Genomic DNA, 25,621 nt, shown 5'->3' with positions numbered 1-25,621 from the left:
CAATAGATTACATATCTGACTTCTGGGGCCTGTTTCAGAAAGGAGGTTTAACCAACTCTGAGTTTAAACTTGAACTCTGAGTTGACAAACCCTGAGTTGGGAAACTCTGAGTTTTCGGTTACAGAACAGCTGAAAGAGTTAGTTTTATCAACTCTAAGTTGACTGAGTTAAGCGCGTGCACCGCAACTTTAAAAAGCCATTATCAATGGAGCGCAGATATAACGAGTCACCATGGCAACAGCGTCAGACAAAAGAAAAGTCTGCATATTTCTCGTAAGTAACCGGAAGTGACCTATGCAAGTGTATGGAGAATATGAACACGTATTTAAAAAAAAAGCAACACTGCTGTATAAAACAATAGTGGATTTAACATAAACTTTTAAAAGGTGTATTTTAAAAATGTATTCTAAGATATATATATAACTTCTCCCTCTAGTTACACACTTTGTTCAATTCAAGGATAATTCATGCAATTGTATATTGTTCATTTCTTGTCTCTCCTTATTGTTCAAGTGGTTGAGGTTGATATGGGATTTAGAAAGTAATTAATAAGTAAGTAGACCAAATTAGTAAGTAGACCAATACTTTCTAGAGATAGTAATTATTACATTAATCTAATTAGACTGGTTGAAGATGCAATTTGTAGTTAGTAATTAAGAACTATTTTAGAGTAAATTCCCAACTGTTATAATATCAGAGGTGAAACTGGAAGAACAATATTTTACTTTATCAGGAAACAACACAAAAATTGTCAGAAAGCGCTTAAGAGCGAGGCGCACTTTCCTGACCGCTCTGCAAACAGTAGCCTTACTAATATGTTCTGCATCCCCGATGTTATACACAAAACTACAATTTGCAAAGAAACGTAAGGCATCGCAAAGCATCTGCTTGGATGTAAGAGCACTGGGCTCTGGGCTCAGAAAAAATTAATACAGACTCTTCATCAACAGGATCGTCCATAAAAGGACACGACATTTCATTCATTTTACATTTACGGCATTTAGCAGACCCCCTTACCCCCTTTATACAACTGAGCAATTGTGTCCACATAAATCTTAGTGAACCTGGGATTTGAACCCCTGACCTTCTGGGCAGTAGTCCAACACCTTAACCACTGTGCTACCATATCCCACAGTTGCTTTGCTGCCAACTGCGTAACTGAAACGTGGGCAATGAATGCGGTGTTTAAACGTCGCTTCCCCTTTAAAAAGGGGAGGAGACCGAAATAAACTCTGGGTTTACTGAAGAAAACCGCGCTTAACTCAGTCAGTCAACTTAGAGTTGATAAAACTAATTCTTTCAGCTGTTCTGTAACCGAAAACTCAGAGTTTCCCAACTCAGGGTTTGTCAACTCAGAGTTCAAGTTTAAACTCAGAGTTCTGAAACGGCCCCCTGCTCCCGACCAGGTTAGGTTCACATAGTAAGTTACTATGGTAACTGACTCTGAGTAAAAGTTACCTCACTTTCACAAACGGGCTTAACTTAACCTGCTTTCTCGGGTTTAACTTACCTCCCTTTCTGAAACGGAAAACCCAGAGTTTCCCTCATTTCAGGGTTAACTTACTCAGAGTTTTCACTTAACCCGCTTTCTGAAACAGGCCCCTGAGCTCAGACTTCTGACAATAAATAAACAGCCCCACTTGTAAAGACAAGGAACAGGTCCAAAGCTTGAACAGCCTCATTAAAAAAAGATTAAATAAATCAATTATTTTCTTTTAGACATTTACGGTTTAATAACCTGTTAAGTATACATTAAAATCACTAGCTGTTTTTTACATTTTAAAATAATATCTCCCTAAACCAAAAACTAAAGAAAAGCCAACTGATGTGTAATTTTGGTAGGTAATATTATTAAACAAATTATTTATGGAAGACTAAAATGTATGAAATGAATATGATCTTGATTACGGTCAAGTATTTAATGTATAAAATTGACATTCATACAGAGATAGAAATCAAATCAGAGAATGAAACAAAACAGTGTTATGACTGATTTCCATCCTCGGTAAAGCAAAGTGTCAATGTTATTTATGCATGTTGTCCATTTTGTCTGGTGGGGTGAAGTATGTTATTTCTTTCTTGATGACTTTGATATGCAGACTTCACTGGTTCTTAGGGCAACCCACCGGTGATACAGAATAAAAGGAAGCAGAATGGAAAATGTCAGATGTTTCGCTTTAATGCTGTCTAAACAGCAAAGCCATTTCTTTTGTTTTTGCCATATACTGAAGACATTTGGGTTAGAGATGAAAAGATGATACGATCAGAGTTTTAACTTTGTTTGCTGATATTTACATACTGTTTACATGTGTTAGACTATGGAACCTTTTGTTTTGATCCTCCCATTTTTTTAAAGTGAGATCATAAATAATATCAGAGACTGATGGGTGTTTTGTTATCGAACTTCAATGTTAGATGGACTGTTTAAAAAATTCATAACTCTGAATGTCTGGTCTTGAGACTGCATTTGTTTTTGTTTTTTGTTTGTTTGTTTAAAAAAAAAAGATAAACACATTGGATGGAAGAAGGCACCTATCCAGCAATCCAGAAAGAAGTAAAATGAAGTAAAACTTTTCAAAATACTGCATTGGGTTTCATTTAAAGCCTTCAGGATCTCCTGATGACATTTCATCAAACTTCATTGTTCTATCCATTAATATGTGCTATTTCTCCTAAAAAGCATATTAAAAAAAGGGGTTGGAATCTGCAACCTTCTCAAGACAGTCAATTCTTTCCACGTCACATCAATGAAAAAAAAAAGTCTGTTTTTTAGTTGTTTATGGAAATGTATGTTCAGCAATCAACAGCTGACCTATGGCAGTTATTAGGTGATTGCATTAGTATTACAAAATTAAAGAATCTAAAATATTACAGCTTAGTAAAAATTATGCATTTATTTCTTCAATGTACAACATTTTCTTGAATGTTCTCCTCTTCTCCTCCTCCCTGACCTCGTGCCCTCAATACGCATGAATCAATCTCATCAGGTCCTCTTTTTCTTCCACCTTGTAGATCGTTTCATTGTTAATATGATGGTCAAGACCTCAGTGGAGCTGGTCCACTGACATCATTATCATAAATATCTGTGAGGAAAAATGTGAAAATAAAAGATATAAAATGTTGTATGTTAAACATGAGGTTTGGACACTGAAGAATGGAGACTGGAAGCATCTTAAATATTACATTTGACAATATTTGTCTGAAGCGGATCACTTTTGATCATATATACAGCTATAAATCTTTTTGGGAACTCTCATACCTGTCATGTTGTCAATATCATCATATATTTCGTTTTCCCTGAAATGGAAGGAAGCATTGTTAAAAAAAACAACACTGATTTAAAATAATAATTTGTTGTAGTAATAAAGATAACGATTACAGAATAAAAACATACTCGTGTAGAAGGTAATGTCTGGGAACATATCCATCTGGAAACAGACATTAAATAAACATAATATATGACATTAGTAACAAGTATATATTATTTAATTGCACTCATATAGCTAATTATCAAAAATATAATAAAATACATTCCAGTGTTGTCCACAAGAGGGCGCAAGACACGTACATTTTCCCTGATCATTACGACAGAGTACTTTCTTCTCGTTAGTCTGCTGAATAACTTCAAGAATTTCCCCCTTCACAACAGTCAGCTCCTTCCCACCGCCCTTCTTGATGTTGGCGTTCGGATCCACCATCATGCAGCACAGCACTTGGATGGGGCCTTCAATCTGTCCACACCAAAGCACATACAGCACATGAGCACCTATCTCACCAAGGTTCACTGAGATATCCAACATGCTCAGCGTATAGAACTTAGAGCGCAGCTGTGAATATAATACATGAAGTTTACCTTAAACTTTCTTCGGAACTCCTTTTCCTCCTTCTCTAGCTTCTTGCTTTTTTTAGGGTCTTGGCTAAAAAAAAAAAAAAATACAGTTCAAATCATTTGTACTGTTACATTCTGAACAAAACCAAGCATCTGTGCAACACCTTTCGTTTTGTATTCTAACATATTACTCATTATTAAATGTTTGTTATTAGATCTAGTCCTTTAATTGGACGGCACCAAATCGTTTACATAGATAACGCCTCCGGCACAGGAAACAAAAGGTCTTTCTCTGAAACATGGCCGCAAAGTTAGTTATTAACACGAAGTGAAATGAGACAAGAATTTCAGCTCCCATGTCACCAGGACACTCGATATGGAGCCAGTTCATGGGCAGCATTTATAAGTAATGTTTATTGTCTTCACTGCATCAGGGAATCAGAATAAGATACTGAAAACAGACTGTTATTCTTGTTGATGTTATTCTGAAGATGGCAGAGATTAGATAGCAAAATTTATCGTGTGTACCATATCTCCGGAGGGGGCAGGGGGAAGTCATCTGGTATGACATGATCAACATCATCATATATCTCTGAGAGGAGAGAAGAATAACAAAAATATTGATTTAACTTATTAAAGGATGCTTTCTTAATATGGTGGAACCGCTAATTGACTTACCGCCGCTCACATTAAGGCTGCTGTGAAAGGAAGAAAATACACAAGATGAGAAACCCTCACTCAGATCTCTGCTAGTCGAGGTCTTCTAACTACGGATATGTCAATAAGTTCATCGTTCCACGTTTGTTGTTTGTTGTTCACCTGTTCAGCGTGTCGGCGCCGACGTCGTCGTAGATGTCCTCGTCTATTATGGCGGGAGGAGGAAGGGCAGAAGGAGCGGCTTCGCTGAGAATCTTTCGCTTTATTCCTTCATAGTCCACATCTACGCACGTGTTACTGATATATCCATCTGCAAATCATAAAGAAGTATGAAGTATATAAAACAATGCTTCGCTTTTTGTTAAATTTCTGTCAAAGCTTCTACTACACAATGTGGCTGCATTAGAACTACGTAATAATTAGCTATAACAGCTATAACAACAGTTTTTGCGATCGTTTAGGACTTGATGATTCTACACCACAGAGACTCGTTTACGCTTTAGGATGAGAATGTTTCTGACACTAGATTACTTGTAGATTTACATGATATGAAACTGGTGAGTGCAGGTTAGTTAGGATGTAGTATATCATGTGATGTGTAGTCTATACTGTCTGTCTAAAGTAAAACCTACATTCCCCGCTCATGTTTCGTGCCAGCCATCTTCCCTCTGGGTTGTTCTTCACACGCACGATTTCCACAGCTTCTCCCTGTTGCACACGCAGATCGTTCTTCCCCCCGTGCCAGTCCTCTCTCACACGAGCTATGTGCAGCACGTCGATTTCTCCAGCCATCTACAGTAAAGAAGGATAATCAAGCTTTACACAGAAAACATAGATTACGCCAGAAAGAAAACAGAGATCCATGCAAAAGTTTTTGCAGCCTCAGAAAATCTTTCTCATGTGAATATAGCAATATATATGAAAGTGAAAAGTAATTACATAAACTAATGTACTTTTCTGTTACACAAATATCACACATTAAATAAAGCGAATTTGGATATGTTTCATTTATAGGTAGGTTATATAATAAGGTGCACGTTATGTATATATATATATATATATATATATATATATATATGTATATAAAAAACAACAAAAACATAATGCTTAAGGTGTATATTTCTATGCAGAAAAGCTCACTTTGAACTTTTTTCGGTACTCGTTTTCTTTTTTGAGCCTCTCCTTCTGCTCTTTCTTTTTTTCCACTTCTTGTTGTCGTTTGTGTTCTTTTAGTTTTTTCTTCTCCAAAACCACAGGCTGTGCAATCTCCTCCTGACTGCAACAGCAGATTGCATGAAACAGATTATTTAACCTGAGAACTGATGCTGCTGACAAAACAGGTATTGTTTGATATCGCATAATAGCAGATGAAACAGATAAAAGGGTTGACATTTCAGTGCTGTTTCTAAATACTGTACATAACAGAGACTTACTCGACATGTTCGTAAATTTCGCTATCATCGCTCTCCTAGGAAAGAAGCACGAACACGTTTAGTAACACACACTGGGTACAGTGAATAATATACAACTACAGCCGTCCCAACGTTCAGAAATGTGTCAAGCGTTAATAATTATGGATTGATTTATTCTTGTAAGTGTCCTGGGCCACACACGCACCTCATCAGCCTGAGACGAGAAACTGCTTGTCCATGATTCTGTGAAAGCACAAGACGTACGTACGTTCACGACATTCTATATTTATTTTTGGTGTGCTTTTGTGTAACATTTCACAAGTTGATTAATTCTGAATCTCTTTTATTCATTTACAGTCACAGGGAGGGTTTAAACACACTGACCCAAGAGGTCAAAAGTATTTAAAAGTATTACATGATTGGTAACAAGCAAAATCTTGCATGCAAAACAATACGTAATATTATCAAAATGGCTGCCTACTTCTACAAACACGATCATTTCTATAATAGCAATAGAAACGAGTGTGAGATTTTACCACTGGAAGATGGTTTAGGAGGCGGAGGTGGAGGTGGGGGCAAATCGATATCATCGTATGTGTCCTGTTCAGGTTCGGTGATTCTAAAAAAAAAAAAAAATCACACTTTGATAAAATGATGTGAGATCTTACGCAGAAGTATAAAATTCATGTTAGTGACAGGTTTAGGTTTGATGCTGGTTAACTGCACAATTTATAATCAATTCTAATATTTGTCAGAGCTGGGATTTTTTATTTGGCTAATTCTCAGGGTGTTCTGGTTGCGCTACCAGGAACTTTGCAACAAAGCAATCATTTTTACACCCACATATTCTAGAGACATTGAGATCTGGAAATGCACATATTTGATCAGAGCGCTGTGATGATTGTCATAATGATCAGTGAAAGACTGATAGAACGATCCGAAGGTCACTCGGAATCAACTGCTTGATAGAATTATTATTCGCTTATTTTTCTTATCATGCACTGTATATGGATATGTTTTCTCCTTTCTATTAAAAAAGCATTATTATTGTTTATAGCTATAATAATAACAATAACGATGACATTTATTGTTATTTTAATTTTAATTATTATTATTAGTAGTAGTAATTAAAATATTTGTATTGATTAATTTATTGATTAATTGATTTATTTACAGGAAACAACACAGCTGATGTTTCCTATTTTCTTGATCAATAAATTTAAGCTAAAACCATAAACCTAGCAGCTCTTACCTCTGTGTAATGGGTGGTGTCGCAGACATAAAAGTTGATTTCGGTGGTCGTGGTGGCCCTGTGAAAAACACAGACATGCATGAGACAAGGTGAGAGATAAATTGTCTAGTCAACTCAGTCTACTCAGTTTCATGTTTCATGTATATACATAGAGTCATACATACAGACTACAAATAGGCACATTTTACTTAAAATAGAAGCAACTCTACAAACGTATAATTATAGGAAGTCCGACTTTCTCTGTTGATTTGTTTTCAGTTTTGTTATATTTCGTAAAGTTTTCCCTTCTCATGGAAGTAGTTTGGGATTTATCATTCATTCATTCATCTTCTACCACTTATCCGAACTACTTCGGGTCACGGGGAGCCTGTGCCTATCTCAGGCATCATCGGGCATCAAGGCAGGATACACCCTGGACGGAGTGCCAACCCATCGCAGGGCACACACACACACACACACACACACACACACACACACACACACTCATTCACTCACGCAATCACACACTACGGACAATTTTCCAGAGATGCCAATCAACCTACCATGCATGTCTTTGGACCGGGGGAGGAAACTGGAGTACCCGGAGGAAACCCCCGAGGCACGGGGAGAACATGCAAACTCCACACACACACAAGGCGGAGGTGGGAATCGAACCCCAACCCTGGAGGTGTGAGGCGAACATGCTAACCACTAAGCCACCGTGCCCCCCTAGTTTGGGATTTAAAAACTAGTATATGTGGACAGTTACACAGTGCCCAAGCAAACAGAACGATAAATTCCCTTTTACTATTAGAAATGTAGTTATTTTTACACATCTGTGTGGTATTTTAATCTTAAAACGCAGGCATTGTAGAACAATATGCGGTATCTGGAGCGTTTAATGGAACTCACTAGAAATGGAGACCAAAAACCTAATCGTTAAGCTACAGTTGACCTTTTAAGTGCTCTTAACTTCAGCAAACTTTCAAAAACATTTCGCTTTCCTCACTAATTTAAACATTAACTAAGCTAAGCAGGCCTGCTTCTTTAACTGTCTACTACATCAGATTTACTTTTCCTCCTGTACCGTGAATTGCTGTTAGCTATTAAAGCTTATGAGGGGACAAGAGCACATATTCTGTTTTGGCTTCGAGTTCTAGTAGCTTATTTTTTTTTTTTTTTGTCAGAAAGGCTTGTGGTGATGGCAGTGATGTCACCGAGCTGTTTTTTTTTTTCTGCTGAAAATATAACAAATAAAAAAGTAAAGGATGAATCTTATCATTTGAAATGACATGTACTGTATGGAATTTTACAGTAATGAACATTACTATGATTTGAAATGAAATTGACAAATTAGTTGTTGTTATTTTTTTTATTATTGTATTTTACATTAAGTTCAATAACACTATCACAAATTATACAGTAAACTGCAGGACATTTTGCCAGCTGTTGCTAGAAAACTAGTTATTTACAGTAACGTACAATATAACAGTTACAATAATGACTTCAGTAAATTATTATTTATTTATTTTACAAATTCCATTTATAATACTTTACTGGAAACGGATGCCAGCATTTAATTAATTAATTAATTAATTAATTAATTAATTAAAATTCACTTTATTTATTTACTTATTTATTTAAACAGAAGGTTTTCATTCTGAATTGTTTAATCTATTAGTATCTTGAATATTTCATAAGCACTTTCTAAGATTCCGAAATGACCCGCTGCCGGTTTTTATTCACCCAAAAGTAGTCCAATTAGTTGGTCTTTATCTTATCAAACTCCAGCAAAAATAGCAACAATAAAAAAATTATAATGAAAAAATGTTAACATTTAATATTATAATTCTGATTAATAAATAACATTCTTCAAACTGTAGATACTATAATATCTACAATTATAAAAAACACACACACACACACACACAGCATGGCTTAAGATTTTGGGCCACAAAAAAATCTTAATACAGCTTTATTGCTCTAGGAACTACAAAATTGTTGATGTTTAAGGAATGAGCCCCATTCTACCAAAAAATAATCCCTCTGTTACGCTACGTTCATATATACAGCAACTGGAGATTGTTTATTTTCAATGAGAGCTGGAGACGTCTGGGGACATGAGCGATAGCAGCCTTGATGTGTCCAGTGACATGACAGAATTGAGAAAGGTTTATGGAAAATGAAATGACTTGGTGAAGCGACTACTGATGGGATTGAAGACAGTGGAGCGGACAGGATTAAATGGTGATTCATCGCAAAAAGCCCACACAGCTTTTCCTTCATCCCGTATGATATAATGGATATACTATATATGGATATACAGAATATAATATAATATAATATAATATACATTATATAATATAATATATAATGGATATACAGAATGTTCGGCAAGAAAACATTGAAGTGGAATGCTAATACTTTGACAACCAGTAGGAATGCCTACTGGTGACTTGATAGCACAGGGAATGGTGACTTGAAGTGGTAAAATCAGTGTGTGTGTGTGTGTGTGTGTGTGTGTGTGTGTGTGAATGTAGCATTATTCTTTTGATGATGGTACCTCAAGAGTGCTGTTTAACGTGTCACCCCACAATCCCTTATAGACTAAATGGACCCAACCATGTCAAAAGCCCGAGCACTGAATACGTGGTTCCTTTTTGGGTAAAAAAAAAAGCTGTATAAAGAAAAACTGCAGGTACTAACCTTCAGATGCTTTAGTATCTAGATGGACTGTGTGCAGAAAGGCTGGACCCTTGACACGAAAACGCTCCAGGCTGACAGACGGAGGTCGTTTGGGCTTTGTAGGTCGTTGCCCAACATTAGGGAGTGGTTTTCTCAGAGGAATTACATCTGACAAGCTCTTCTGACTTGGCAGTAGTGACCTGGGATGTGCTTGGGGCTTCTTCTCAAGATGTTGCAGCATCCTGTTTTGGAGAAGCTCTCCTGTCAGTTTTACTCTCCTTGTGTTCTCAGTGTCAGCGACAGGTGGTACAGGATCATCTTTAGCTCCTAAACGGTGAGAGGGTGGCGGTTTGGGAAACACCCCTTGGGGATTTGGACTAAATCTCTTGGGTTCAGTGCCGGGGTTCACTGGAAAGAGCGGCTTTGGTGTTGTTACGAGGGGAATTTTGTTTCGGACCAATCCATTGTCTGACGACTCTGGCAAATAACCAGCAATGTGAGGCCTGGAGTAAGCTCCAGCACTGGATGCGGCCCTTTCAGCTTGAGCATGAAACTTGGCCCTCAGGGCCTTGAAGTCTGCATTGTCCCCCTAATAAATCAAATAAAAAATACAGAAAATGAAAGTAAAAACATATAATTCTACACATTATCAATCTTAGCACTTGATAGTTCCATTATACAAAGCAAATAAAGACTGCTACTCCAGGGAGAAAAATAAACCACCCAGCTTCATGTCGCTAATAAGCAGAAATAAATGATCAATATTTTTCTGTGAATCAATATTCACGTGCTCAGTATGTGAATTTTCCAGCAATTACAGAACTGATTTGTCTCTGAGCTTTGCACACTTTGATTTTCAATTTTTCATTCCTCAATATGAAGTTTCTACATCTCAAATGAGGCAAATTTGTGTTGATTTTTATTTACTCCAGTTTTCTGTTCATGCCACAGACTTTCAATCCTTTTCAATTCAATTCATTTCAGTTTATTTGTTTAAAGTTTAATTTACGTTACTATTTATCTCTAATATCTATCCCTAATGACCAAGCCGGAGGTGACGCTGGTGAGGAAAAACTCCCTGATATGATACGAGGAAGAAACCTTGAGAGGAACCAAACTCAGAAGGGAACCTCATCCTCATTTGGGTCACACTGGACAGGAAATAATGTAAATGGAAATAACTAATTCCAACTAATTCCTCTGTAATATCGTCCCTGTGCTTGAGCTCACTATTCTGTTGGAAAATATATTTTCACTTTACATTTAGATGTCTTTCTGGCTGGAGAAGGTTCTCCTCAATAATTTGCTCATATCTGACGCCATTCATTTTGCCTGTTTTTGCTGCTTTATCTGAATAAATGCAACCCTAGAAAACCAACATGCTCGATCATAGTAATGTTGTTACCTGGTTTTTGGGCTGTATTTGATTTTTGGCAAACATAACAGTAAACATTAACAATTAGCAGCATTTTAAAAAAAAAAAAATGTTTATTGATTTTCTTTCTTGGACTTTCTCAGAAGTGTATTCCTTCTGGTCACTCTTTCATATTGCCCAGATATGTGAAGATCTGATGCTGTGCTGAGGTCTGCCCAGGTTCTTCTCTTTTAGACTTTGAGCTCTGTAACCCCTTTGCGTTGTAGCTGGACTCCTGGACACCTCTATGACAATTTGCCATCTTGCTTGAGCGCTCAATTTTGGCCTGATCTTGAAAGTACCTCATATTTTGTTCTTTTGTCACATAATGGATTTCCTAGAGCTCAAATCTTTGCTGGTGTTTTAATAATCTTTTTTTCCCATTCATAACAATGTCATCTCCAAGCTCTTATAATTCAGCTCAAATGATTCTGAGGGCCAATAAATGCTTTATATTTGCAATACAGCAAAAAGAGAACTGGAAAGAATCACAAGGGAAGGAACACTTTCTAGACGCAATATATACTAATGAAAAATAGAATATATGGGACTTTCACTACCTTACCCACTACCTAAAAAGAAACCGTATGCATTTGGGTTAAAAGCATGTACCAGGTGTGTGTTCTGAGAGAGCAGTGGTGTGGTGTTATGAGGAACAGATAAAAACCCCTTCAAAATGAGGTTATATGCCTATGCCAGCTTTACAAGTGTGTGCATTGTACTGTTCCTCAGTTTAGTTTGTTACTGTGTTTTCTGTTGTAAAATTAAAAACATGTCACATTGCAGTTCTATAAAACTCCACATGCAAAGCTGTGCATTCATCATGGTGATTCTAGGCACACTATTCTTGGTCCAACGTGTAAAAAAAGTGTTTAAAATTCAAATTGAACTGAACAGAATTGTACTGTACAAAGAAACTTGGTTAATTCCTCTCATCCTATATTACTTTACTTTAACATTTTACTTTCTAACTGAAGCGTAAGAGCGTCTTCAAAACGTTTAGCTAGTATTTAACAACTAGCTAAACGTTTTGAACTGCATTCTCTAATCTTGTTCATACAAAGTATTGACTATTTTCTAATAATGAAAAATTCCAGCTATAATGATTAAAAACAACAACATATATAATAATTAAAAACAAAAACAAATTGTCTCTGTTATCTCAGGAGAATCTAAAGTTAAAGCACAAGGTGTGGGTGATGGCTGCTTCCCTTCCCCGAATTCAAGACAAAAACAAACAGGGACTTTTCCTGATACCCTTTTTTTTTTTCATCAAATGTCAAGAGTTTATTTAAGTGCTTGCATTCTCTTGTACCCTGGTGTCGATAAAGGAGTAGAAAGCCGGTTCAGAACAATAGCGAGGCACAGGAAGTGCCTCCAACCACACACCTTTACAATTACAGTAATGCATGCATCTTTCTGCAACACTTGCCATAGAAGTGGGAGTCAGAGTTAAACCAATCATCAGCATGCCTTGCTACAGGCACTCTTTGTAATAAAAGTGACAAAGGAAATAGTGAAGCCCTATTCCTGCATTACAGGGCCTTTTGATAAGCATTCTTGTACTTAATCAAAATGCACTTTACTTATTTATTATAGATGAAGTAAATACACAAAAACATCTTTTTTTGCCATCACACCTTCATTCTGCTTGTGTCAGAAATATAGATATAATAAAAGTCTGGACTGCCTTGAGGGCCAAATGATGAACACATCTAAACTATGAGGTATTTTGTGTACCAAGGACACGTAGACGTCTTCATTTGGGAACGTTACATAGGAAAACACTGCATCGAGGTATTTGGGAACTTGAGTTTAAAAACTGTTCTAAAGATTTAACACAGTAGCGTGTAAGCTTCTGCTTACACTTGCACACATCCTTAAGCTTCTTAAGAAAACAAGCAGCTATTTATACCTGTGGAGGATTTCTTCTTATTGGTGCTGTGATCGTTGAACGTTGTATTACATCCTGTGGTTCTTTAAGGGTCCATTCCATAATTCTGGGGTTCTTTATTCTAACTATTCTAAACTTTACTGATATGAAAACAGTGTGTCATTCTGCATGGACGTACATAAGAGTTTTTTTTTTTTTAATTAATCTTATAATATATATATACGTATATATATATATATATATATATATATATATATATATATATATATATATATATATATATATATATATATATATACGTATATATATATTATAAGATTAATTAAAAAAAACAACTCTTAATTTCGTCAGACGAGACGAGACGAAATATGTTCAACAACCTTTTTTTCATGACTAAGACGAGACGATGACAAGACTGCACCACTGTCCAAAAACGCTGACTAAATTAACATGCATTATTGTTGAAATTTTATTTTATAAAAAAAAGATATTATATATACATATTATTGAAAAAAGACGAGACGAAAATGTTTTGTATAAAATAAAAACTAAGATAAACTCTCTCTTCATTTTCTTCTACAATTGTCTCTGCTTTTTCATCAGCTGTTACGCCTTTAAAATACTCAGAACGAGTTCGCAGCTTCGCGCTGTTGCTCAATTACAGGTCCGCGAAGCGGATCCCGCTTATTATATTGCTACCTACCAAATAAATCGATAATTTGACTCAAAGTGATGATTTAAAAAGGAGTTTATTGATTTAAAAACAATTGTATTGTTTCCGCTAAAGAAAATAGTGCGCTCCGTCTCTACGTTTAGAATCCTATGTGTCCATGGAAACGCTCTGTTTTTCATGGCAACGGTGTGTTATAGTTCGCAGCGGTCTGTTATCAAGAAATAAAATAGTGTGTGCGTAGAAAGAATTCGTCCACACGCCGCTCAAAAAAAAAAAAATAATTAAAATAAATAAAACCTCCTGAGCGCAAGTCCATCATATAGGCAGGCTTTTTGTGTTAAATTATATTTCCTGTCGCTGTGCAGGCTCTTTTATTGTACATGACAGCTTATGTCCCGATGACCAGTCTTTGCATTACGATTAAAAGCAGCATCAATAAAGTAAAAAATGTGATGTGCAGTCAAGTTCGAGTGTATGCACTGTTTAAACGTGTGTTCTCAACTTCTCACTGATACTTTTGTGATTCGTGGAGTTTTGACAAGTTTTATAGCCTTGATATTGTTTCTTATTCAAAAGTGGTGACAGAAAAAACTCAGCACCCCCAACCTGAAACCTCTTACCACGCCTCTGTCACAATCACATCATAATCAAAATGAATAATTAGGCTTAAAAGCAAATGTATATGTAAGGGAATCAAGTTTAACAATTAATATATACACACACACCAGGGGCATGGTGGCTTAGTGGTTAGCACGTTTGCCTCACACCTCCAGGGTTGGGGTTCGATTCCCGCCTCCACCTTGTGTGTGTGGAGTATGCATGTTCTCCCCGTGCCTCGGGGGTTTCCTCCGGGTACTCCGGTTTCCTCCCCCAGTCCAAAGACATGCATGATAGGTTGATTGGCATCTCTGGAAAATTGTGTGTGTGTGTGTGTGCCCTGTGATGGGTTGGCACTCCATCCAGGGTGTGTCCTGCCTTGGTGCCCGATGGCGCCTGAGGTGGGCACAGGCTCCCTGTGACCCGAGGTGGCTCGGATAAGCGGTAGAAGATGAATGAATGAATGAATATACACACACCTACAGTTTTGATCTTAGGCTTTTCATTAAGTTATTTATTTCCACTATAACACTTTTGTTCCTGATATTATTGCATTTAATGAGGCCTCGTTGTATTTATTCTTACAATAGATTCCAGATGTGGTCAAGCTACAATTCTTTGACTAAAACTAGACTAAAATTAAAAGACTTTTAGTCGACTAAAACTTGACTAAGATACCTTGACTTTTCTTTTGACTAAAACTAGACTAAAATGACGAGACTTTTAGTCGACTAAAACTAAGACTAACAAAAAAGATATGTGAATGACTAAATATGACTAAAACTAACAAGGACATTTGGAACAAGACTAAGACTAAATTAAAAATAGGTGACGAAAGTAACACTAATATATATATATACATATATATATATGTATCACATATATATATGTATATATATATATATATATATATATATATATATATATATATATATATATATATATATATATATATATATACATATATATATATATTTTTTTTTTACCGTGTTTACATTGCCATTCATTTATATTCACTCACTGCTAGTTTAGCAATTCATCTAAACTCCATAAGTTAACAATTCATTACAAAGCTGATATATTAGCTTCCTATATTCACATTTAAATGTTTGTTTGTTTTTTTTCGCCACAGTTACTGAAATCAGACACTCATTTTACACAAAGCACCACTTGCATATACACTATGTTACATGCATTCATCCAAAATAAATAATGTAATAAAGCTATAATGTAAATACAATTGCCTCGCCTTTCATTTAAGCATTTAAATCATTAAAATTAGAATTCAATCATTTAAATCAGCCGTGGATTAAGATGGGTTTTCAGATGCATACATAAAAAAAATCATTATTTCACAATCAAAAATTTTTTTAAAAATTAAAAAAGCAATGTTTAAATATTTAATAAAAAAAGAAAAAATACATAATACAATAGCATCTAAACAGTTAGCGATAATAAATGAATCTTGTCTTACCATGTATGTTAGAGTGGAGTTTTATTTCCGTACAGGTTCCCTGACATTTCTGAGGTAAAGTTAAAGCTCAGAGAGAGAAAGAGAGAGAAAGAGAAAACTCTAAACAAGTGTCAGTTTCTCAAGAAAATGACAGGTAACAGGTAAATCCGACATCAGTATGTTCACTGAGAGAAGGAAAGTAAAAATAAACAGATTGTGAAATAAGCCTCTTTTGGAACAGCCCTTTGAGCTCGCATGCAGATGAGGAAAGTTATGTGGTGTAGCTAACCTCAATAAACTGCAGTATGTCAGCTGGTCACGATACACACCAATTTCCTCCTCCTCGTGTGTGTGTGTGTGTGTGTGTGTGTGTGTGTGTGTGTGTGTGTGTGAGCTATGTAAAAATATGACCTGGTTAAATATTGCACTGCATTCACTTTTTAACATGGGGTTAAAAAGCAATGTTTAAAAAAAAATAAAGAAAAAAATGGAGACTAGATTAAGCCCTTATTAACTTTGTACCTGAGTTGTGTTGTGTTGTGTTGTCAGTTTCAATTACACAACCACAAAATTTCTGAAATGAGTGTATGTAAAGGTTTTCCTTTTCACTTTAGGTGGCTTTGTGTAGATGGGGTTTTTTAAATATGGGTCTCATATATGTGCCATCCATCTGTGCTACTGGTCAAACAGGTAGACCATCTTACCTGGTTTACAAGGTGTCTGTCAGCTTAATCTGACCGATACATGTTTGATATTCCCTAATTGTGTGATTGCCTTTGAAATAACTTTCCTAGATTGATATATCAAAGAAATACACCAAATATATAAACAATGTATAAACACTACATCTATAAACCCAGGATTTTTGGGATATAATGAATATTACACCATGATTCCATTCAAATTAATACAACTTAATGTAACTTAATGCAACATTAATGTAAATAATGTTGCATTCATTTGTGGTAATTCAGGAACTGGTTATATATGAATGTGAACATATAAATCAATTTAAACCCCATGAATACTCTTCTGGTAACAGGACCATCTTTAAATGTCTTGCAATCAAGGGCCTTTGACAGAAGGATTTCCCAGGTTTTGGTCTCCCTCTGCCATCGGAAAAGTAAATTACACCAGCTTAAAAAAGAAACTGCAAGTACGAAAACCCTGTGTTTGTTAAGTGAAAGCTTTTTTTAATACACTATTTCATTTACATAACCTCATATTAAGAATTAGAATGAATATAACGACTAATAGCTTGTTACAGATGAGCATAAAACAAATGTTTTACGTTCAAACCTATCTTTATGGTACCGTATACATCATTATTTACTATCATTTGAGGAAACTGTAAACTATAAACAAAGGCTTTACTCCATATATTCATGTAGTGCTTTAATCTTTATAGTCTCTGTAAACTATGAAAAAAAAATGATAAGAGGTTTATACAGAAGTATTAAACAGAGATGGGGGACTCGAGTCATATGACTTGACTAGAGTCAGATTTAAGTCGCAAATTTGAGACTTGAGACTTGCTTGACAAATATTAAAAAAAGACTCGACTTGACTTTGACTTGACATTCATGACTTGAGACTTACTTGTGACTTGCACATGTGTGACTTACTCCCACCTCTGGTATTAAATCAAATGTATTATGTGTTTTCAAAGAAAGAGACAAAAATTACATTTTGAATCCCATAAACAAGCATATTGGACCTCATTTAAACTTCATTCCACCTGCCCAAGTGGGCCTTCTACTTGACAGTAAAATTAAAATATGATTAAAATATTTTATTTAAGCAACATTGGATAGTTTGAATTACCCAAATTCTCCATCTTTACTAAGCACCAAGGTCACATGCCAATTTTCGCAGCTGCTTGTCTAAGATAATCTCGTGGGAAAAATACTGTTTTTCTTTCTTTTTTTTGCAGACTCTTAAGTTACAGAAAAAACTCTCAGCTCAGACCTAATGTCAGAGATTAAATAATAAATGAAATTTATTTTTTATTTCTCTGATGAAAATAATTAGAAAGCTGCAAACATTGCTAGGGGTTCCCAATGATTTAAATATGTTACGGGTGGTCTAACGTCTAGAGCAATTTCTGATCAAATTCATTCTGATGGCATCATGTAACAAAGAAAATATGCCCTGTCAGGGTTTATGCTTTTTAGCAGGAATTTTTTTTTTTTTTTATAATAGAATCGTTCAATTATCTGATGGAAACTATCAAGCCAATTTCCATTAAGTTTCATTATGTGATAAAAATCATTATCATTAGGGATTTTAATGGATTGTAATGTTTTAGCATGGGTTAATAATAATAATTCAAGTAACACTTTCAATAACAAATAAATTATAGGTATCACATAAAATTATCGATTATAAAACTCAAGAAATTAAGGACTATTAGGTGTTCTTCTAGCATTAACATGAGGATTAGATGTTAATGATTAAACAAAACAATTAAGGTGGTCCCTGAAAATTCCTGAGTATGGGTAACTTTTCATTCATTCATTCATTTGATACCACTTATCCGAACTACCTCGGGTCACGGGGAGCCTCCGGTGTCATCGTGCATCAAGGCAGGATACACCCTGGACGGAGTGCCAACCCATCGCAGGGCACACACACACACACACACACACTCTCATTCACTCACGCAATCACAATTTTCACTACGGACAATTTTCCAGAGATGCCAATCAACCTACCATGCATGTCTTTGGACCGGGGGAGGAAACCGGAGTACCCGGAGGAAACCCCCGAGGCACGGGGAGAACATGCAAACTCCACACACACAAGGCGGAGGCGGGAATCGAACCCCCAACCCTGGAGGTGTGAGGCGAACGTGCTAACCACTAAGCCACCGTGCCCCCTGGGTAACTTTTAACTCATGTATAAACTTTGGCTTGAAGTCATTTGTGTGGTTTGGTGAAGAACATGGATTCAGGACAAAAAACTCTGAAAGAGATGTTGGGATCTCCACAAACTAAACGTAAGTCCGCATTTATACATTTATACGCATTTATATTTTTGAGCTAATGCTCAAAAATATGAACAATTGACATCCTGAGTAAAAATTGCATTAACATGATCTTAAATAGTTAAATCACATAATTATCACATTATCATGGAAAAGATAGAAGTAAATACATACATTTCCACAATCTCTCCTCAATGGATGTCTAATATCATCCATTAAAGCAAGCTTAAACTTTTTACTTATTCTATGCACTATAAACACTGTAACCCACATTAAGGATAGGCCTTACTCATCTCCCTGTGTACCGTGCATTAAATAATGTCATATCAAATGTAGATATTAGGCCTAAAAGGAGTCAACATAACTGTACAGGGAGTGCAGAATTATTAGGCAAATGAGTATTTTGACCACATCATCCTCTTTATGCATGTTGTCTTACTCCAAGCTGTATAGGCTCGAAAGCCTACAACCAATTAAGCATATTAGGTGATGTGCATCTCTGTAATGAGAAGGGGTGTGGTCTAATGACATCTACACCCTATATCAGGTGTGCATAATTATTAGGCAACTTCCTTTCCTTTGGCAAAATGGGTCAAAAGAAGGACTTGACAGGCTCCGAAAAGTCAAAAATAGTGAGATATCTTACAGAGGGATGCAGCACTCTTAAAATTGCCAAGCTTCTGAAGCGTGATCATCGAACAATCAAGCGTTTCATTCAAAATAGTCAACAGGGTCGCAAGAAGCGTGTGGAAAAACCAAGGCGCAAAATAACTGCCCATGAACTGAGAAAAGTCAAGCGTGCAGCTGCCAAGATGCCACTTGCCACCAGTTTTGCCATATTTCAGAGCTGCAACATCACTGGAGTGCCCAAAAGCACAAGGTGTGCAATACTCAGAGACATGGCCAAGGTAAGAAAGGCTGAAAAACGACCACCACTGAACAAGACACACAAGCTGAAACGTCAAGACTGGGCCAAGAAATATCTGAAGACTGATTTTTCTAAGGTTTTATGGACTGATGAAATGAGAGTGAGTCTTGATGGGCCAGATGGATGGGCTCGTGGCTGGATCGGTAAAGGGCAGAGAGCTCCAGTCCGACTGAGACGCCAGCAAGGTGGAGGTGGAGTACTGGTTTGGGCTGGTATCATCAAAGATGAGCTTGTGGGGCCTTTTCGGGTTGAGGATGGGGTCAAGCTCAACTCCCAGTCCTACTGCCAGTTTCTGGAAGACACCTTCTTCAAGCAGTGGTACAGGAAGAAGTCTGCATCCTTCAAGAAAAACATGATTTTCATGCAGGACAATGCTCCATCACACGCGTCCAAGTACTCCACAGCGTGGCTGGCAAGAAAGGGTCTAAAAGAAGAAAAACTAATGACATGGCCTCCTTGTTCACCTGATCTGAACCCCATAGAGAACCTGTGGTCCATCATCAAATGTGAGATTTACAAGGAGGGAAAACAGTACACCTCTCTGAAGAGTGTCTGGGAGGCTGTGGTTGCTGCTGCACGCAATGTTGACGGTGAACAGATCAAGACACTGACAGAATCCATGGATGGCAGGCTTTTGAGTGTCCTTGCAAAGAAAGGTGGCTATATTGGTCACTGATTTGTTTTTGTTTTGTTTTTGAATGTCAGAAATGTATATTAGTGAATGTTGAGATGTAATATTGGTTTCACTGGTGAAAATAAATAATTGAAATGGGTATATATTTGTTTTTTGTTAAGTTGCCTAATAATTATGCACAGTAATAGTCACCTGCACACACAGATATCCTCCTAAAATAGCTAAAACTACAAACAAACTAAAAACTACTTCCAAAAATATTCAGCTTTGCTATTAATGAGTTTTTTGGGTTCATTGAGAACATGGTTGTTGTTCAATAATAAAATTAATCCTCAAAAATACAACTTCCCTAATAATTCTGCACTCCCTGTAGTTTTTGCTACCTGGGCTTAGTTCAGGCTTTTAGAGACACACAGGCAGCAAGAGTGAATCATGACAAAAGCCCAGATATAGATGACAAAGAAAAACATGAAACCATCTAGGCAGATGTGTCACAAAGCTGTGATGGCATGTCCTGTACATGCAACACTGGCAGAGACACTTCCTAGATGAGAAATACAAACCTCAAAGCCCAGGAACAGTGTATAGGTTTAATGTAAATTTAGGACTGAAAAGTCTTTCCCTAATCTGTAGTATTTGTTAGTATTAGTATTTGTTGCATCAGGCAGCTTTAAGGTCGGGTCTTTATCAGCGATACAATTATAAAATGTTGCAGAAAAGGCATTATTAATATTTACATTATTTACTGTCCAGTGTCACCCAAATGTGCTTAAATGGTGACAATAATTTCTTAAGTGCCTTTTGAGACACCTTGACCTTAATCTGAGAATTATTCAATTTGAGAACTCAACTGATATGTCTGTAATTCCTGAATTTAGGAAAATCAAGAAGCCAAGTTCTGACCTCCCGAACAACTCCTATACCCAGTGGCCACACATGGGCGAAACCAGTGATCATGACTAAGTTATAATCAGGGTTCGTCACGGATGGCTTGGACTATTCCCTGCCTGAAGACCAGGGGGACGTTCTGGCAGGCTTTGTTTATCTCTTGTCCCCATCCTTAATCCGTTCCTTGTGTCTCACTCCCTATATATACTAGCTGCCTTGTGCTTGTTGTATGAGTCCTTGTTGTGTCACCTGGTTTCTGTTTTGTGAATTCAGTTGCTTAGTCTTTTCTTCAGTGTTATCCATGTGTTTGTAGTTTTGTTGTAGTTTTGTTCCCCACATTTGGGTCTGGTTCCACTCCGTGGAGGCACCCGTCCCCTTAGAGTATTACTGCCTAAAGGGTCCAATGATGTTTAGAATTAGTCTCTTGTGTTTTGATGATAGCAAGGACGCATGGGTCTTGCTTTAGCATGGTGCGTGTGGATGATGAACGGCTCAGAGGTACAGCTTGGGGCCAATTGGGGGTTAAGAGGAAACCCAATGTATCCTGTAGTTTGCTCTTGACTTTCTCATAGTACTCATTTACTTTAGATAAATGTCACCTGGTTCTTCCTACAAAACACCCACACACACACACACGAGCGCAGTTATCAGGAATGACTTGCCAAAGCACAGACGGGCCCTGCTTTCCTTGCCCAACTCAGTGCCTATCCACTGAGAAGAGTTTGAAGTGCTTAAATATTTGAGAAACAATTCACTTCAAACTTCACCCCTTTGACCTTAATCCTCTTAAAGTTCTCCTCTCAGAGCTGCTCAAACTATTTAGATGGTAGCACTACTTTACAATGGGATGCCTGTATCCAATGCTTAGCTCCCTGACACAACATGGCAAAATCAGTCACTTGGAAAGAATCTTTTCCTTTTTGACACTAACGGACCAGTGGTGTGATCAAAACCCACTGTCCTGGTACAAAAGCGTTTTCATGCTTTTCAGCTAAAATCCAAGTATGCTCTTTATAATATTTCAAAAATGCATCTCGTATTAGACACAAATTTGCTTTGTCTTAGGTCGATAGTCGGTGGGACAATTGGCTCTCTCGAATGGGCTGATGGACTGTCTGTTGGACAAAACAGCTGGGTATTCATCTACGACACCTTGTAGCTTTGGTAATCATTGTTTCAAAGTCTGATTTTGATGCTTGACTTGTCTGAGGCCTGAAACTTCCTCTGAACATTCAGCATTCTCGAAACGTCCTACATATCATGCAGAGGAGCGAGTTCCACAGTCTGAATGGATGCATTCAGCAATCTCCAGTGAAGTAAGAAATCCTTGACAAAGGATTTTGCTGTGTACATGGCGGTCCCTGTTTTAGTTCTATAGTCCTCGACCCAATGTGATAATTTATTAACCACCGTTATCATGTCCCATTTTCCTTGCCTTGGCAAACGTGTGAAGTTTGGCAGAAATGCCTCAGGAACTACATATTTTCCCCTTTTTGCCCATGCACCAGCAGAATCTACAGTATATCCAACCCATATAAATATAAGAACACACTTCAAGTGCAGGAGCATTAGCAACATCAGGGAGGATCGGAGTCGCTGTGTGACAGGCTTACCCTCTTTGGAGAGTTTTCAGGATTTAATGGCTGTGAGCATGACAGAAGAAAAACTATATGGAGTTTTAGTTGCTGCATCAGCTAAAGCAATACTTTGAGCTTAATCTTTCTCTGGGGAGCGATGATCCTTAACGTTACAAAGCAGCCAAATAGGTTGGATATTCACACACTGGCAAAAAAATTACATACAAATAAGGCATGTTTGATATATGTGCCTGCAGCTGTCAAAAAGACATGTTGCTACCAAATACTTTCAGAATCAGGCACAACACCAAAGCTGTACTGGCCATATTGTAGTGGTACAACTACATCCATGCATCCATTCAAAACATGGGCTTAACCATTTGTGAACAAAATCATGCCTGAATTTCCTACAGGAATCTCAGAAACGCTTGACAGTGAGATTGAGAGCATTACACAATCAAAATCTCCCAATACACTCTCATCTTGAGCATCAGACATTGCAGCCATAATTAGCAATAAAGGGTTATTGGTCTTAGCCCTTTGCAGTGTAATGTTGGATGCTGTCAGTGTTGAGCCAATTGCGGCATCTTTGGGCAGTCATCTCCCGTTCATGCAGTTGGCTGCAGATAGGCTCTTACAGCAGACATAGCTTTAAAAAAATGCTGTGTCAGTACAGCAGGAGGATGAAAAAGAGGAGGAAGAGGAAAAGGCATTTTCTTAAGCATTTGAGAAGGAGCCGCCATGTCTAGTCCCACCCAACAGGCCAGGCTGAGAGCCTCCAGAAGTCAGAGCACATCTCTCACTTTGCTTTCTTGTGTCAACTTTCTTTTTACGAAGTGCCCGCTTCCAATGTCCCTGCATATGACAATACCGATACTGTATATTCGTCCAGAACACAGGAAACCGGGTCACCAGATCACATAGGTGATAATGATCTGGGTGGTCACAGCACACGGACAAAGATCTTCCTATTCTTCTGACGATGCCAGGAACTGTAATAAATCTTTATGGATGGTCAAAGGAAGTTAGATGACTGAGTAATCAGGAGACTAAGATCCAGACATGTCAGCCTGGACACTCCATAGTCAAAAGATCAGTTAAAAACAGATGACTTTCATACTGAGGTGTACATGTAAAGGACACACTCAAGACCAATTAGATAATCCTCAAGGCTGAAATAAGAGAAAAAGAGAAAAATATGAATACCTCACCAAAAACCACACCAGTGAGCAAAAGACACATATACGTAAATAATTAAGTTCAAATCATGCGTTAGAGTCTATACACTCTAACCATTGGCCAGGTTATTATCCATCTATGTATTCCATGGTAAGTATAGGCCTTGATTGTATCATTTAATTATTAATTCTTTACATCGCATATTCATTAACTTAATCAACCTTAAACAAATAAATAAATTCAACCGAGATGAAGAATAATTGTCATGGCCATAGAAGACCATGAAAGACCAAAACTCTTTTAAGCATCTTACAGTGAAATTAAATGGTTTATTTATTTATTTTTTATTTTGCAGCTAGTTTATATTTTGAGTGTGTCAAGAATAAAAGTGCGCCAGTCCTTACTGACGAAAACACACATTTACCCACAATTCCACTAGTATCATTTGATTGGCACGGCAGGACTCTTTATATCTCAGAACTAAGGACGTGTCATATAGGGTCATGAGAAAGCATTGGGTTTGACTTGCTACTGAGTTTGTATTACATGCTTAGCTCTAGCGGTATTTCGATCCTCCCCCACACACAAGAAGTGGCTTGAAAAAACATGTGAGGATCCTCACACTTATTGGTCTTAATACTTCTATGCTGTTTGCGGTAGTAGCCTAGTGACATTCACCACCTTTTCCATTTCAGTCACCCTATCGCTATATAAATATATCTTTGTATGTAGAATTTCTTCCATCGATTTAATTATTCAAAACTACATCTCATGAAGTTGACCTATTTAGTGTGCTTTAACTCTCTTCATTTGAATATATTGTCTTCTGGTAAAGTAGGTTCCTGACTTTTGTATACTATCTGCTTAACTCACTTTGTTCTAGAGTAGTGTGATTTGAATTGTTACACTTTCATTGTAACTTTGAACAAATGTTTTAAACTCATGGTATCTTAAGTATGTAACTTAGTGAGCCAGCATTAATGTATTCAATGTTAGAGATTTAAGCACTTATGTACGTCGCTCTGGATAAGGGCGTCTGCCAAATGCTGTAAATGTAAATGTAAATGTATTTAGCTTGCAAAACATCGATGCAGGCTAAATATAATGTAACGTAACGTTTGCAACCCCCTGTAAAAAGCTTTATATGGGGAAAAGCATGTCATGAATTTAACCTATTTCCCAGTAAAACCACAGACTTAGCAGCACTTGCCTTGCTGCACCTCTACTGTATCTAACACCAAGGTCAAACGCACCAGCTTCCTGCAGCTCCTTCAACATAATCACCATACAGTAAAAAGATAGAAGCTTAAAAAAGACGAAAAGTTGTGCAGTGCAAGAAACGGAAGATCATCTCTAGTATTCTCACAGCCTTTAATTCATTCATTCACACTCAGTAAGCTGTTTGAAGAAAACACTAAAATCCCACATGAAGTTTCATGAAGTGTTCAATATGCAGCTGCACAAATCTTTAAAATGACCAAAACTCTGGCGGAATCTTGTTTGGACTGCGTTAAAAAAGAATTACAAAAACCTCTATAATCGCATACAGAAAAAAGAAATCACATTGAACTGTTACTCTAAAGC

At 37.0% G+C, this 25,621-nt stretch overlaps 1 protein-coding gene across 2 annotated transcripts; it reads right to left on the bottom strand.

The window, feature by feature from the left end:
• Positions 1–1,904: 1,904 nt before the first annotated feature.
• On the bottom strand, positions 1,905–16,151 carry si:ch73-40i7.2 (FYN-binding protein 1). 2 transcript variants are annotated; one of them, XM_060878029.1, is made up of 16 exons: positions 15,867–16,151; positions 9,836–10,403; positions 7,151–7,208; positions 6,435–6,517; positions 6,104–6,141; positions 5,920–5,954; positions 5,627–5,762; positions 5,119–5,278; positions 4,649–4,796; positions 4,508–4,524; positions 4,358–4,421; positions 3,854–3,917; positions 3,569–3,731; positions 3,395–3,428; positions 3,260–3,297; positions 1,905–3,083 (listed from the first exon to the last, which is right to left on the bottom strand). In XM_060878029.1, exons 1-16 carry the CDS (start codon positions 15,867–15,869, stop codon positions 3,037–3,039), a joined length of 1,656 nt encoding a protein of 551 aa, XP_060734012.1. In that variant the 5' UTR covers positions 15,870–16,151; the 3' UTR covers positions 1,905–3,036. The 2 variants fall into 2 exon arrangements, with proteins under 2 accessions (XP_060734012.1, XP_060734004.1); XM_060878021.1 differs by having other exon boundaries at positions 4,508–4,527; positions 15,867–16,150.
• Positions 16,152–25,621: the final 9,470 nt, after the last annotated feature.

The sequence above is a fragment of the Tachysurus vachellii genome, chromosome 1, assembly GCF_030014155.1.
Source record: "Tachysurus vachellii isolate PV-2020 chromosome 1, HZAU_Pvac_v1, whole genome shotgun sequence".
Classification (NCBI taxonomy): Eukaryota; Metazoa; Chordata; class Actinopteri; order Siluriformes; family Bagridae; genus Tachysurus; species Tachysurus vachellii.
This window is presented reverse-complemented; position numbering and strand designations above follow the sequence as displayed.

What these genes read in the sequence shown, in the direction of transcription:
- si:ch73-40i7.2 (XM_060878021.1), bottom strand. An exon ending in TCCTAAACCATCTTCCAGTG is followed by an intron (nt 6,142 to 6,434) that starts GTAAAATCTCAC and finishes GTGCTTTCACAG; the next exon opens with AATCATGGACAAGCAGTTTC. An exon ending in AGACATTACCTTCTACACGA is followed by an intron (nt 3,298 to 3,394) that starts GTATGTTTTTAT and finishes CTTCCATTTCAG; the next exon opens with GGAAAACGAAATATATGATG.